The 14,697-nt window shown below is 58.3% G+C and overlaps 1 protein-coding gene across 4 annotated transcripts in view; it reads right to left on the minus strand.

Moving 5' to 3' along the window:
* HHAT (hedgehog acyltransferase) overlaps positions 1–14,697 on the minus strand; it is a 75,813-nt gene that overhangs the window by 10,890 nt on the left and 50,226 nt on the right. For 2 of the 4 annotated variants that reach the window (XM_037497801.2, XM_037497802.2), the window contains exon 11: positions 12,095–12,657. In XM_037497801.2, the coding sequence (XP_037353698.1) occupies positions 12,201–12,657 (457 nt within the window). In that variant the 3' untranslated portion in view covers positions 12,095–12,200. Of the gene's footprint in view, positions 1–8,717; positions 12,074–12,094; positions 12,658–14,697 lie in introns of those variants that run through there. The other 2 variants (XM_054690780.1, XM_037497803.2) reach the window with 2 other exon arrangements.

Consider the following 14,697-nt stretch of genomic DNA (forward strand, 5'->3'; position numbering starts at 1 on the left):
GCATGCCCAGGAACACGACCCACGGGAGCAGTGAGGTCGGGCTGCTCACGGGGCACCAGACGAGGTGAGGGGCCTGGGGGCTGCTGGTTTGAGCCCTTTTGTGGCTGTCTGTGTCCACGCAGAAGCCGTGCTCAGACCTCTGAGAGTTGAGTCCACGTCCCCCCGCCCCACCCCAGCGTCTTCTTGCCACAGCCCATGTGCTCGAGGGGGCCAGTCCCCATTTCCCCACCATAGCCCCCCATGGGGATGTTTCAGGCGGGGCTTCACCACTGGCCTGGGGGGTCCCGGGATGCGCTGACCAGTCATCTGCCCGGACACGTGTGTTCTAGGAAGTTGTCCGGAGAGTGATACTGAGAGAGGTCACCAGTCAAGATGACTCTACCCTTCCCCGCTGTGCGAGGCCACAGTGTGGCCGGGGACACTGCCCACAGGCCTGGGAGCAGTAACCAGGGGGACTGGTAATGAAGGGGACTGGGCACTGGGCCAGCGCGGCAACAGCCCCCCAGTTCTGCTCGAGAGCCCAAGACAGCATCCAGGGCTGCCGGCTCCCTGGGTAGCAGGTGTGGAGGGGAGGCTCCTGGAGGGGTAGGGAGGCATCCAGCAGCAGACCAGGCAGCAGGAGGTGTCGCTGGTGTGGATGTACGCCCAGGAGGCTCCCAGGGACAGCACCACCAGCTCCAGTGCGTATGTCAGGACGCAGAGCATGGCCCCCTCCCCCCATTCCCAGCACCAGTGTTCCCACCCCATGGTCAGGGCCCACAGGGCCCTCTGGATCGTGCCGCCCCAGCCACACACCCAGCCTGGTCAGCTCCTCCTGGGCAGCGGACCTGTCATCGCGAGGAACCCTGGGCGGGCACCAGCAGCTGAGCAGGACGGAGGCCCAGGCTTGGCACTGGTGGGGGCGGCTGTAGCACAGCAGAGCTAAGGACAGGGCCGGGTGCTGGGGCCCCGTCTCTGACCACCCCACTCTCAGCTGCATGAGTCAACAACTCCTAATTCTGCTCAGGAGAGAGAAACAGAGCAACAGCCCCCTGAGGCACTGGCACTCGAGATGGCCACAGGGACAGCCTGATCTGAGCAGCAGCTGCAGCACAATCTTAGAAATAGTTACCACCTAACAAATAAGGGTGAAGGCCCAGGCAGGGACACGGTCAGTATGCTGGAGAGCCTGGAGCAGCAGCAAGGTGCTCGTGGTGACCTGGTCCCCAGGGGCGGCGGGGACAGGACAGACCAGCAGTGGCAAAACCGGGAGCCCGATTTTAACTCACAGTCCCAGGCCCTGAGCTGACGACGTGGCCTACAGGCTGCACATCTGGGCAGGGGGGCGGAGGGAGGAAGCAGCTGTCAGTCCCGAGGGCAAAGCCTTGGCCTCTCCCATCGTGGTCACAGCCAGGGCCCACGGGAGGACATGGCTCTGAGGGGGCTCTCCCCGCACCGGGGCCCTGGTCTCAGCAGCCCCGTGGGGCTCCAGAGTAAGATGGAGGTACTTATGTCCCGGAGGGGACAGTGCCATAAGCAGTGCACGGACAGCCCCAGCCAGCAGGGGTCCAGATCTGGACGCCCATAGGCTCATCTACCTGTCCATGGTCCCGCTGCCCCATCCTCATGGCTCGGGGTCCTGCTCTGGACAGGGGGACCAGACAGATGTGTTCCCAGTGGATCAGTGCAGGGCCCAGGGCAAGAGCAGACCGAGGCCCGCCGAACCAGAGGTTAGGAATGACGCACTCTGCCCAGGAGGATGCCATCTGTGGCCACAGGACGCACTGGCAGCAAAAAGCAGGAGGGGCGTGGCCCCGCTAAGCCCTGGGCATGAGCTGGGTGTTTGGGCTGTGCCTGGACAACACCACTGCCAAGGGCCGGTGCACACTGTAGGGCAGCTGTGAGCAGGCTGTTGGGTGAGGGACAGTGTCCTGCTGACGTCCAGGGGGCACTCCTGGGGCAGAGGGATGCAGCGTCCCCCAAGTCCATTACAGAGCAGACACCCTCTGGGCTCCCAGGGGCAGGGCCCAGCAGCCCCTCCTTGAGAAGGGACAGCAGATGCCCCCTCCGGGGCCGGGGCAGCACAGCATCCAAGGGCTCCACTGCCCCTCCCGGACCCTCAGCCCCAGTTCAGGGCTCCCCACGGGTTCCTAGCTGCTGGCCCCAGAGCCCAGAGAAGAGAAAAGGGGACAGTGAGCAGGTCGCAGGTGGCCCCGGGTCCAGGCAGGGTGACCAGTCCCCCTGCCTGGGCTGATGGCAGCGAAGGGTTGACCCCAGGGCCCCCCTTCCGCAAGCTCTTCGGACACCTGGGAGCACAGCTGGGACAACCTCTAACTCCTCTGCAGCTCCCGCCTTGGACAGAACCACCCCGGGTGCCTGAAGGACAGTGACCACACCTCCCCACTGACACCATGTCCAAAGGTGAGGACATGGCCCAGCCAAGTGCGTTGGCAGGCAGAGTCTGGCCACCCTTGCCTGCAGCACAGTGTCCTCCTGGCCAGGCTGCCATCTCCAAGGAACCCCCACCTGTCCAGTCGGTGTCCCGTCCTGGACTCACAGGACGTGACTATGGGATGAGTCGGCCAGGCCAGGGCAGGGGAAGGCTGGACTTGGGCCCCACTGCCTACGTGGGGCAGCACGCAGAGGTGGGGGGGCAGCTGGGCCTCCGCAGGAGCAGATGGGGCGGGGGGTGGTGGTGACAACAGCTTGGCAAGCGGGGCCTGGTGCAGGCTAATTTAAGTGGGGAGAAGCTAAAAAAGGAAGCGGGTGGGTTTGAGCAGCTGGACACGGCTCCTCCATGTAGTTGCGGAGGTTTTTCATTTTCTAATAAAAGTGCTAAGCAGCGGGTGGGAGATGAGGAGCAGGGAAGAGATGAGAGGGGCCGGTGGGGGACAGGGAGAGTGGACGAGGGCCCCCCAGTCTACAAGGTGAGGCCAAGGACGGAGTGGAACTCCCAGCCCAGGAGGACCCAGACCAGTGCCTGACCAGGGGCCCCTGCCCCTGCCCCTGCCCCACCACTGTGACCCCCACACTGCTCTGGTTCTCAGGGCACCTGGTGATTTCCACCCATGCAGCTGCACCCCCTCTCTGTCCCCCAGTCTCAGAGTTCCTGGGAGGGACTCCTGCTCCTCACCGCACATCACCCAGAAGTGCAGATGCCCCGAGAGTGCTCAGTGCTGACCCAACACCCCACTCTCTTCACCCCAACAAGTTCCAGAACCCCCTGTCTTCCTCAGCTCCATCCCGCTCCCCCTCCCCCACTCCAGCCAAAGGCCTCCTAGCATGGGAGGCACCGCCCTCTTCCTTGCAGGACACGGCATTCAGGAAACACATGCTCCATGCAGGAGAGCGTGATCTAAGGAGAAGGACTCTGGAATGCAGAGAGGCACATGGAGTCACAGTTACAGCTGGGGCCCAGCACACCTCCCAGGAAGTCCAAATGAAAGCAGGGAGAGCTGCCATTACGCAGACCAAGTCGACTTTAAGCCAAAAGTGGTTAAGAGGAGAAGGGGCACTACTACATGATGATAAAAGGTTAAATCAGGAGGGAATAAAATTTATAAATATTTGTGCACCCAAGATAAGAAGTACAGCATCTCTATTTGGAGGTGGCACATTATATATGAGACACTCCAAAGATTCCAGCAAAAAATTGTTGGGAGAAATGAATTCTGTAAAACTGTATGACGCACAGCCGATCCAGACACCAGGTCACCTCTATATTGTGACCAGGGATGATCAGAAGTAGAGATTAAAAGAGTCCCACTTACAATAGCATCAAAAACAACAAAACACTTAGGATTAACCAAAGAGGGAAAAGAGCTACAGATTAAAAGCTATAAGCCACTGAGAAAAAAAAACTAAAATGATTCAAGTAAGTGGAAAGAAATTCATGTTATAGATTGGAAGGCTGTTGCTAAAATGTGCACACTACCCGAAGCAAGCTATAGATTTACTGCAACCCTAGAAAATCCCATGGTGTATTTCATATAAATGTGAAAAAGTTTAAAGACAAAGCTTAGTGGATAGGAGAAGGGGCAGCTTCTTAAGTCGAAAGAGCCAGCACTGCCTCTGGCTTCAGAGCAGCCCACCTCCTCCGGACCCTCAGCAGCACTCAAGCACACAATGGCACAGTGAGACAGAGAGAGACACAAGAAATCAGATTCCTGGCAAGGACGATGCTGTCAGTGGATGTCACATCTGTCCATCTAGAAAATTCAAAAGAAACAACAGCCAAACGGCGAGCACTAAGGAAAGTTGAAACAAGGTAGATGCAAAATGATGAGCCAGAGCTCAGGCCGAGGCCATGCAGTCGCCACGGCAATTGTCAAACAGCAGCGTGGAGCTTCGCAGCGAGGGTCCAGGCTGCAGGGAGCTGGGATAAGTAACTCTGGCTGGGCCTCAGCATGCCCATGTGTAAGTCCACCCAAGCTAAACACCAGTTCAAGGGGAGTCTAATTTTGATAAAAACGCCAAACAGTTCTGAGGACTTGACCCATTTGAGACTGTCACAAAGATTCAGTACAGATTAGCCTGTGGCCCCGGGACTTTCCCCGCAGGAATAAAGGCCCGTTACAAAACCTTCATGTTTGAAAAAGCAGTGTGATCTCAGTGAGTGCCAGGGCAAGTCAGGGTTAAGTAGGCAGTTTCAAGGACAGTGCAGCAGGGACTTCGGGACAGTGAAGGGAGGCAGAGAAATTCAGGAGGGCTGAGGATGGCAGTCAGTCTCAGGAAACCTTGGCCAGGGGAGGTACACAGAGAAACTCTGAGAGCTGGGGAAATGGGCCTGGTGCCTGGGAGACAGAGCCAGTGCCACAATGAGATGATGAGATTTTAGAATAGACTTTGAATACCCCTAGACTCAGACCCTCCCAAGTACAGCATCCCTGGGAGTCCCTGCTTCCTTCCTTGAAATTAGCTTACCTTTACTTTCTTAAACAAAGTTGGCTTCTCTCTGCTCACTTACCTACAGTGTCTGCGAACTCCTTCTCACGGCTTTGTGGGCAAGAACCTGTGGTGGGTCAAGGGCTGAATGAACAGTGCACACCGGTGTCAAGAGAGATACCCAGAATGACACTCGCTGGTCTGAACCTCTCTACTCAGTAAGGCTGGCATCCTAGCCAGTGGGACAGCAACTTCAAAATGCTGCCGGCTGCACGAAGCCAGGCAGTGGCACAGGTCATGCAGGCCGCAGGGCTCTCTGCACTGTGCTGGGCCTGCCCTGCCATGTTGCCTACGGACTCAGGTAGGCCTTTTGCTTCAGCTGCAGGTACGAAGAAAACACTTAGCAGCAGGTCCAGGAAACTGGCTCAGTCTCCAGCAAGCAGCTCCGCATGCTCACCCAGAGAAATGGCCCCAAACGCAGCATGAGAAGAAAAGAACTCTGCGCACCTCAGGATGTTTTTAGGTTTGTTAACACCCCACTCTCCCCGCAATGCCCCTCTACAAACAGCAGCATGGTTGTGAAGGCAGCTCTCAGGCTGACAGCAAGGGCTCAAGGGCTCCCTCGGAGCTCGGTGAGCAAGGTACTGGGGGAGGTGGGGGTCTTAGCAAGAGGCTGCAGAGGATCTCAGCCTTCCCTGTATTTCTTCCCAAGAGCATATGGCCACGGGTGACTTCGTACATTTAGAAGAATAGAATCATTAAAAAGGAAACCAGGAATCTTTCAGCCCCAGGACCCAGGCTGGCCACCTCCCTGAGGGGGGAGGGGCATGAGGAACTGAGGCGGAAGTGGTGACCCCCGCTGCGGGCAAGCAGGCCCTGGTGTGACCCGGGGCTCAGCAGGACCCTGGCCAGACACAAAGCATCAGCTCAGGGCAGGGCCTGCTTGTCAGGCAAACGTGGTATGAAAACTCCACATTGACTAACAGGTCAAGATTGCAGAATGACCCACGAGAGGAAGCACAGACAACCCTTCACAGCATCCAGGCAAGCGCTGTCGAAAGATCTGCTCCCTTCACAAACCCACTGATGGAAGAGCAAAGATTTGAGAAGGCACAAATCCGCACAGAGATGGGGGGTGCTGTGGGCACGGCAGCCAGGGGATGCGGCAGAGCAGAGATGGGGACCACAGATGCTGAGCCCCGGAAGCCACCAGAGCGGAAGGGGAGCACAGACCAGCCCCGCCAGGAATGGCAGAGACTGAAGCTCTGGGGATGCACAGATAGATCCGGGTCCCCTGCCCCTCCCCTTGGTGGCTTTTTCATTAACAAATTGCAGCAGAGACTCTAACCCTGGGACAGCGGGGACAGTGGGGTACTGCAACCCCCAGGGTGTCAATGCCCCTCCCCGGACAGCTCAGAAGCCGCACAAAGAATTCAGGACCGAGCTGGCATTTCCCAATGCAAAGCTGAAGAGAGAAGACAAGTATCTTGAAAATTTTTAGGTGAAAACATTTTTCAAGCTCCAATTCAATGCTCAGATGGGTCAACAATGTGAGGGCAGGAAAAACGACAGCTGTAGGAATATAAAGCCTCAGAAAGAACCTGTCACCCACGGTCCTCATTTAAGGACGTGACACAGGACACACACCACCAAGCCAAAGGGCGGCAGCAAGCAAGAGGCAGGGCTGGGCTCCAGGCATGGCTGGCCAGGAGGAGGGAGACGCCAATGGCCGCGGTCTGGCAGACCAAGAAGGGGTGCAAGGACAGGGTGGGAAGAACTCGCCAGGGAGAGTGGACAGGTCACCAGATGCAGCTGATGGCGTGGAAACTACTACTCTGGGGGCTGGAAGATTTTATTGGGGATACCGGGAAGCGGGGACAGTAGACTACTGATCCAACAGGGGAGCACAGAGCTGACCCTGGCGAAGGGGCAGCTATGCTCCTCAGTGGCTTCTCTGCCCATCTTGGGTCTGTGGAGCCGCAGGCCCGCCCGGATGGGCTCAGTGGCATCCCCGGCAGGGGCAGCTCTGGCAGCCCCGCATGCCGCGGCCCTGCGAACGACATCCCTGACCTCCCATCCCAGCCAAGGTTGGATCCAGCAACACAGCCTACAGCAGCCTGACTGGACAGCGGCCAGGGAGGGCTGGGCCATCCCAGAGCCAAGGACACGTAGCACTGTGACCCTGCCGGAGGGCGCCGTTGCTGCCAGGTGCTACCTCCACCCGCTTGTTTGTGGGTCTGTTTCTCCTTATTTAAACCTAAGTTTATGCTCTTAAACATGCTCTTACAGCACTTTTTAAAAATCACAACCTATTATTCTTCAGTCGTTTTCATCTCTTCTCACAGTGAAATTGCCCCTTCCTCATCCTGAGCCTTTATCCCAGGCGCTCCCTGCCATCCTCAGGGGCAGAAGCCACCCTGGCATGTGGTCCAGCGGGGGCAGGTCAGGTCATGGGGGCACAAGAGGAAAGAGCAGAGGTGCCCTCAGCTGCGCCTCAGGGCCGTGGCCAGTCACACACCCAGCGATGGCTCTTCCCAGTCCAGGCCAGCAGCTGCACAGCTTTTTTAAGCAGAGTTTATTTCTAGATCTTGGGAGGGATGTGAGCTATTCTGGAAGTTGTGCACAGCTTTGCCTTCATGGGGCTTTAAGAACACACACACGTGCATGCACATGGCACACATGTGCACAAAGAGGTATGTACATACACACAAGGGACAGGCATTTGCACACATATGTACACACACATACAAGCGCACAACATATCACACTCACACACACTTGCACACATACACAGTCTACAGCATGCAATGAATACACACATGCATGGCAGGTGCGTACCTGCTGGTACACAGGCGCATACCTGGTCGCTGAGTGTACACATGCCATGCACACACCACTTGCACATACACACACATCATGTGCCACAGTCTCAGTGGCACAACGCACACCGCACAGAACACACGCGTGCATGCTTAGCAAACTCATGGTGCCACATGTGTGTGCTGCCAATGTGGGGGCCGGGGCTGTTTCCACCCACCATGGACAGCACCAGACCTGCCCTGCGACCTCCATGGCTCCCCTGAGCTCTGGCAGGAAATGAGGCCCAGATGGTGATGAACACCTGAGCTCCTGGTGCAGTGACGCAGTTGTCCTCTCTCCTGGTTCACGCAGGGAAAATGCCAGCTGGATGGAAGCAGCTACAGGGAAGGGTCCTTAGGGGAATCCCATGCTCGGCCTTTGCAGTAGGCTCAGCACCCCCACCGGGCACACACTCCCCAGCAGGGCCCACGGGAGGGCCGCCAACGTCCAACATGGCCTAGTGGGCAGCTCCCCTGAAGGCTTCTCTGTCGGTGCCAGGCTCGGGCTGGGCATGGCTGCCCAGAGAGCCGGCAGGGCTGAAGGGCTCAGCCTCAGTGAAGCTTCCCACAGAGAAGAAAACGTTCAGCCACTGCCCAGTGTGTCTCCTGCCCAGCTACGACCCTTGGGATGGGGTAATGGCGGGGCCCCTGCTGGCTGGACTGCACTGAGTATGGAGTGATCTGTGCCCATGCTTACCTGCAGCACGTCCACGTTCCTATGTCAGCCACCCAGGCCTGTCATCTGGGCTACGTGACCGTCTTTGCTCCATTCCCAGTGCCCAGCAGGCCCGGCCTCTCCTCCCACCTTTCCAGCCCCCACACCCCATCTTCAGTCCAATGCGAGCCCAGCTCCTGATGGACCCTGAGACCTGCCTCCAGGGCCACCCCCACAAGTCACTGCCGGTGACTCATCGTCTCTGCCCCTGTGCTCACCATGGACCTCAGCTGCCCACCCCCCCAACCCCCGTCTTTCCTTGAAAGCACAGACTCCTGGGGCCGGCCCCCCTCTTCCCAGCTGTCCCTGTGCTGAGACACACACCATGGCTCTCTGGCCTCGGCTTCCTGGCTGCCTTAATAGCATCCGCACACAGAACCCAGTCCCCGCGAGGTGCCATTTCTGGTTTCTTTAGATTTCCTTCCACTTCTCTGTCTTCCAGCCAGACGCTAGAGTCCCCCAGCCAGACGCTGGTGCCCCCTCACCCCCTGCAGCCAGATACAGGTGCTCCTTAGCTCCAGCCCAGGCATAGCTCCTCACACACGGGCCCCCAGCACCTACCGCACCCTGGGGAGTGGGTGACTCCAGGAAGGTGGGTCTGCACATCTGGGGGCCCCCAAAGCCGCTCCTTGTCCCATCATTGAGCCCCTCATAGAGCAAAGCCCCATCTCACGGCTTCGGTGCCCCTCTCCAAGCCACTGACCCCAGGCAAGATGGCTGGGGCTTCTGCTCAGAGGCCCTGGGCTCTGCGGAGCCTCCCACGCGGGCTGCTGGGAAATACTTTCTCCAAGTTGAGCAAGCCCAGAGGTGCAGGAGGGCCTGGCGGTGGCAAGTGGGCCCAGGGGAGGGCTGTGTATGGAGCAAGTGGCTTCTCTAGGGCAAACATTTGCTCTTGCTGGAAACAAGTTCAAGTGATCACTGCCAAGCCCCACACGGCCCTGGCCAGCTGCAGGGCAGTGCCTCCAAGGGCCACGAAGTGCTGCCTGTGGTCACCAATCTGACCAAGGCCGAGCCCAGTGTTGGGTCAGGTCTATCAGCCCGTCCTGCTCAGGCTCTGTTGGCCACTGCATCTCTGGCCCACGGAGCCAGAGCGTCAACCAACTAGATGGCCCTGGCTCAGGTCCTTCTGACATATTGCACAGGGAACCCCACTCAGGATATTCCCGGACCCCCCAAGGTTTTCCCTGGAAGCCCTTTTCCCCAATCAAGTCTGTAGAGAGAATTAGACTTTCACAAGGACAGTAGCCCCCAGCAGGCGCTTGTCCTGGGCACGGTCACTCTGGTCTCCAGCCCCATGAGGGCCAGTGAGGAGGGTCAAGCATGTTACTGGGTGAGAGCAGGTTGCTGCAACCAGCCGGGCACAAGAGGCGTGGGCAGTGATCGATCCACTCCAGCGGGTCAGCTCAGGAGGGAGCGGCAGCCTAGGCAGTGGAGCAACTGCCAGGCCGAGGCCGGAGGCTAGGTCTCAGAGACAAAAGCTGGTGTGGGGGATGCAGAGAAGAGCAGGAGACGAAGCGAGGTACCAGAGGCCCCCCGACATGGTGGACAGTCCACCATGGACAGATGGGAGGGACGCAGCAACGGGATGCAGGAGGATGACGATGGTTCATGCTGAGAAGCATCGCCGGGAGGTGAGGACCACGGCTTGAAGGGGGGAGACATGAGTTAGGAATGACCTGTCACCGAGCACCCGGGTGGCCTCCGGGAGGCGCAGCAGGAGTGGCAGGAGAGGGAGGAAGACTGGGGTCAGCCTGAGAGTGACCAGACAGAGGGCGCTGTCTGTTGAAACAGAGAGGGAAATCCTCAGCGCCCAACTGAGACGTCGTCCAGTTGCCCCAAGAGGCCCAGTGGCCAGGGGACCCAGAGGTGCCCACACCAGTGAAAGTGGGAACCGCAGAGCCAGAAGCCCATAAGGCCCTGCCCTGACCCACACTCTCGAAATTAGTTTCTGCAGAAACTCGCCACATTCAAGCAAGTGCTCAAAGCAGCCGCGATGATGTAGGCTTGGCACCACCTGCAGAGCCATCAACGTCTGTCCAGACACCAGCGTCATCCGCACAGCGCCGCGGCCTCTGACCCCAGCAAGGGCTGACGGCCAGCCTGCGGAAGCTTCACAGTGAAGGTGGTCAGGGAGAGAAGGCACGACACTGGCCATTCACTGTTCTAACCCATCTTAAAAAACAAGAGAGGGTGTGAGTGGCCCACAGGCACGCACCGGTGGCCATCAGGCCAGCCAGGGGCAAGTACCAGGGGAGAGAGGGGGCATCTTTACTTGGATTTTGACAAGAGAACAGGAAATGGATTCCTGAAAAGAGGGGGAAGGAGAGTCACCTCAGTGGGGAGCCGTTTACTCAAAACCTCAGGAAGCTGTGCATGTGGGAGGTCAGCCGCCTTTTGGGAAGAGAGCTCTGCTGAGCTACAGCTGGATCCGTGGGTGGACACAGAAAGAGGAGCTAAGACCTGCCCGGCTGGAGGCGCTGCCTTCGCACTGTGGTCAGGAGGCCAGCTCGGACAGCGATTGGGACCCAGCCCTGCAGCCCAGGAGCCATGAACCAGCCATTGACAGGAGAAGAAATGGGAAAATCTGTTCCACCAGACACCGTATTTGCCAGACCAGAGATCACACCCAAACCACACATACTCAAGAGCTGCCACACCCCCAGGCGCAGAACTGGCTGGAAAATCAAGTGGGGTTCTGGAGTGGGCTGAGAGTGCATGTGGTTTCGCTGTCTTCAGTCATCTCTAACCACAGTCAGCAAGCTACAGAGCTGTGATGCATGTTGGAGAGCTGCCTGCCTGTGGCTCAAGGTCACGGCCAGGTCTGGGCAGGAAGTTCAAGGTCACAGCCTGGTCCTGAGCAGTAAGTTCAAGGTTATAGCCAGTTCCTGGGTAGGGTACCCAACATGTTTCCAAGTTTTTCAGGGCAACATTCAGAACCAGTGAGTTCTGAGCAGCTCTTGATACATCTACGTGATGAAACATTTGCTCATAGTTTAAAATCACTCCAGGCACATGTGTGAAAGAAATGGCTTAAGTTTTCAAATCATTTTCCTGTAGAGTGGAATAGTCTTAGCCCCTGGGCTGTTTTATTATGCTCATATAATGCACCTCATAAGTTCACAGGACTGAGAAGGCTCAGGGCTGGCCAGGGTGCTCTGGGGCCAGAGGTGGGGCCTTAGGCGGACAAGGCTGGTCCCCCACAGGGCAGCGAAAGTCAGGGGCAGCCCGAGAGTAGCCTTTCACCTCAGTTTGCAAGAGTCCACCCTGATTATGACATCATCTCAATACAACGACAATCACCAAATAACTGGAGGACCCGACTGTGAACAGCTGTTCACATACATCACGGCGTGTCTGCACAATGGAACCCTTGTGCCCTTAGAAAGGGCTTTCCCGGGGCCTCTCCGGTGGCGCAGCAGTTGAGCGCTGGGTTGCGAAGCTGCCCGCAGCCTCTGCAGCGCCGGTTCGATCCCTGGCTGCTCCCCGGCCACCAGAGGAGGGGCCCACATGGCGCGCAGACCTCTCCTGCCGCCTGCTGCTCCCCTCAGCAGTGTGTTTTGTCAGTCTTCCTGCTCTGCTCCCCGCTCTGGCTCTGGTGAATTCTCTCACCCTCCCGTGCTTCTGACTGTACCCTGTGCTTATATAAATAAATAAATAAATAAATAAATCTTTAAAACAAAAAAAAAAGAAAGGGCTTTCGGGAGTAGGTCTGGTCATGGAGAACGGTGGTTGGGGCCCACTGCCTCTGGAGTAACTGCATTTGTTTAATTGCATATGTACGATATGAATAAATATAATACCCATGACTTGGAAAAACAGGTGTTAACTTGGTGTCTACCAGGAGGTACTTTTCCTTTATCCTTGTGTGGATTTCCTAACTTTGCATCACAGACATGCATTCCACTTCTGGCAAGTCTCTCCCAGCCTGTCTGGGGCGTGTTTGAACCCCTTGGCCGGAGAGGCCGACAAGCTGGACCAGGGCCCCTCCCCCCCAAGCCACCACCGAGAGCGCTGCTCACCACACTGTCCCGGATGCCTGGGGTCTCCAGCAGCCTGCGGACCCCGTTCTCTGCGGTCACACCCAGCCAGTTGAAGGCCGCCCAGCACCAGAGGTAGTCGTGGCCACCATGCCAGAAGCTCACAAAGGCAAAGGTCAGTGCCGTGGAAAACATTGTCCCCAGCAGGCCATGCTGAGAGCCGCCCGCTGGGACATACACGTACCTGGGGAGAGAAGAGAGAGGCAGGATGTCCCTTGGGGCATGTCCTCATGGCCCTCCCCCACGCTGCCTCGATGGGTAGATCCCGCTCCCGGGAGGCACTGAGCTGCTACATGACCAGCAGGCCACTGCACTGGGGGTGGCGCGGGGCACGGAGGGACGCGCTGGGTGGACACCCCCAGCCAGCCCTGGTGCAGGTGGCAGCGATGTCTGCTACGGGGCTGTGCACCTGACAGCTTGGACAACTCGGCTGGTGGTCAACCAGATTTAAGCTTAACTGACAGCCCCGCATGGCAGGGCTGAACAGAGGGGGTTCCCGGAGGACCCGCTGGGCAGTGCAGGCCATGGACACAGAGGTCGGCTCTCAAGTGGACAGGTTCTGGGCTCGCGGGCACCGTCAACCATGCTCAGCCATGGCTCCCCGGCTGGGCCGGCTCATGGCTCCTCCTCCTCTGACCAGGAGCCGTGGACAAAACGCACATGGGCTGGTGGCTCAGGACGGGAGAAGCCATCCCGTACAATCTTGTTAACTGCCCAGGGCCTCTGTGTCTGACTGGCCAGTGGGTGCCCTCATGCGGGAGGGAAGCGGGATCAGCGTCCCGGGCACATGGGTCCCCGAGGCCAGCACCAGCTCATGGCTGGGCGTGGTCACCAGTTCACCCACACAGCTTACGACGAGTGAGGTTTATAGACCATGTTCAGTTTGGGCGAGAAATGCTATTTTAAACTTCACTTAACTTTATAGGGAAGCCAAAAATAAAACCCCAAACCATTTCTCCCTCGATAAATGGACCTTTTGGAGACCATACAGCCGAGATGGTATCTGAGCCCCTCAGCCTGAACCTGCTGACAGACGTGACTATGGCAGCCCTGGGGGGAGTGCAGGCCAGAGCGACCTGGACCCCACACCACCTGCCCGACCCCAGGCGCCTGCACCGGGCATCTCCCCCCCGCCTGTGGGCCCATTCCAGAGCCCTGTCTTTTCGACCCCTCTGAAGCCAGAGGTGCAAGTGCAGCCATCTCAGGAGTGAGTCATGCTGGGAAGACCTGTGTTTGGTGAAAAGCAAGGCTGCCTTGACCTTGAGGCTGCCCCCAGCACAGACATGGCCACGTGGCCCTGTCTGCGAAGGGCACAGGGCACTGGCTGTAGAGGAGCAGGCCCTAGCTGAGCCACATGAGGGGCCCAGACCCGGCTGCATATGGAAGCCAGTGGACTCACTCAGGAGCCTGGGCAAGGCCTGCAGGCCAGGGCATAAGGTAGGGGCACGACACCTGCCTGGGAGGTCTGGGGAGCCAGGAAAGCCAGGGCGATTTTATTAGGTGTCCTGCTGCCCCCTACAGGCTGCCTGCTGACCAGTACACAAACTGCAGCACCAGGGGGGCCCTTCTCCAAACCCCCAACTGCCAGGAGGAACCTGGGCCCGTGTGACACGGCCAGGGGTATAAGAACTGGGTGGGAAAAGCCGTTCCCGGCGGGAGGAAGGACTGCTGTTCCCAGAAACTCCAGACCCCCACGAGCTGAGGGGGCACTCGGCCTCTGCTCGCCCACAGCACCCGCCTGGCACTGAGGCCACAGCACTAGGAGCTCGGGGGCGTCGGGGAGCACGTCCTGCCCCCATCCAGTGCTGGAACCATCACCCCGATTCTGTGAGGGGTGTTCTCCATGTGTGACAAGGGCTGGGCCAGGCTATGTGCAGGGGTCAGTCAGTCCAGGGGTCTCAGGCACATGGCTTTGCCTTCGAAATGACCAAATCCCAAGAATCCTTTTCTCCCTGAAATTCACACACAACAGTTCTTCAAGGACATGCAGCTTGGCTTCTACTAGAAGGGAGGGCTTCTACTAGAAGGGAGGACAGTTTCCAGATGGGGCGTGTAAGCCCTCCTCATCCTGGGACCAGGGGCCAAGCAGGCCAGGACAGCACACAGCCGTCCCCTTGGCCAAGTCCACCGGTCTCCTGTCCAGGGGTCCAGGAGTCACAAGAACAGAAACATGTCTGCTAGGAAGAGCCCCGCGCCCCAACTTCCAGGGAGATGGGGCCAATGC

Source organism: Talpa occidentalis, unplaced genomic scaffold (assembly GCF_014898055.3).
Source record: "Talpa occidentalis isolate TD23 unplaced genomic scaffold, MPIMG_talOcc4v2.1 talOcc4.8, whole genome shotgun sequence".
Classification (NCBI taxonomy): domain Eukaryota; kingdom Metazoa; phylum Chordata; class Mammalia; order Eulipotyphla; family Talpidae; genus Talpa; species Talpa occidentalis.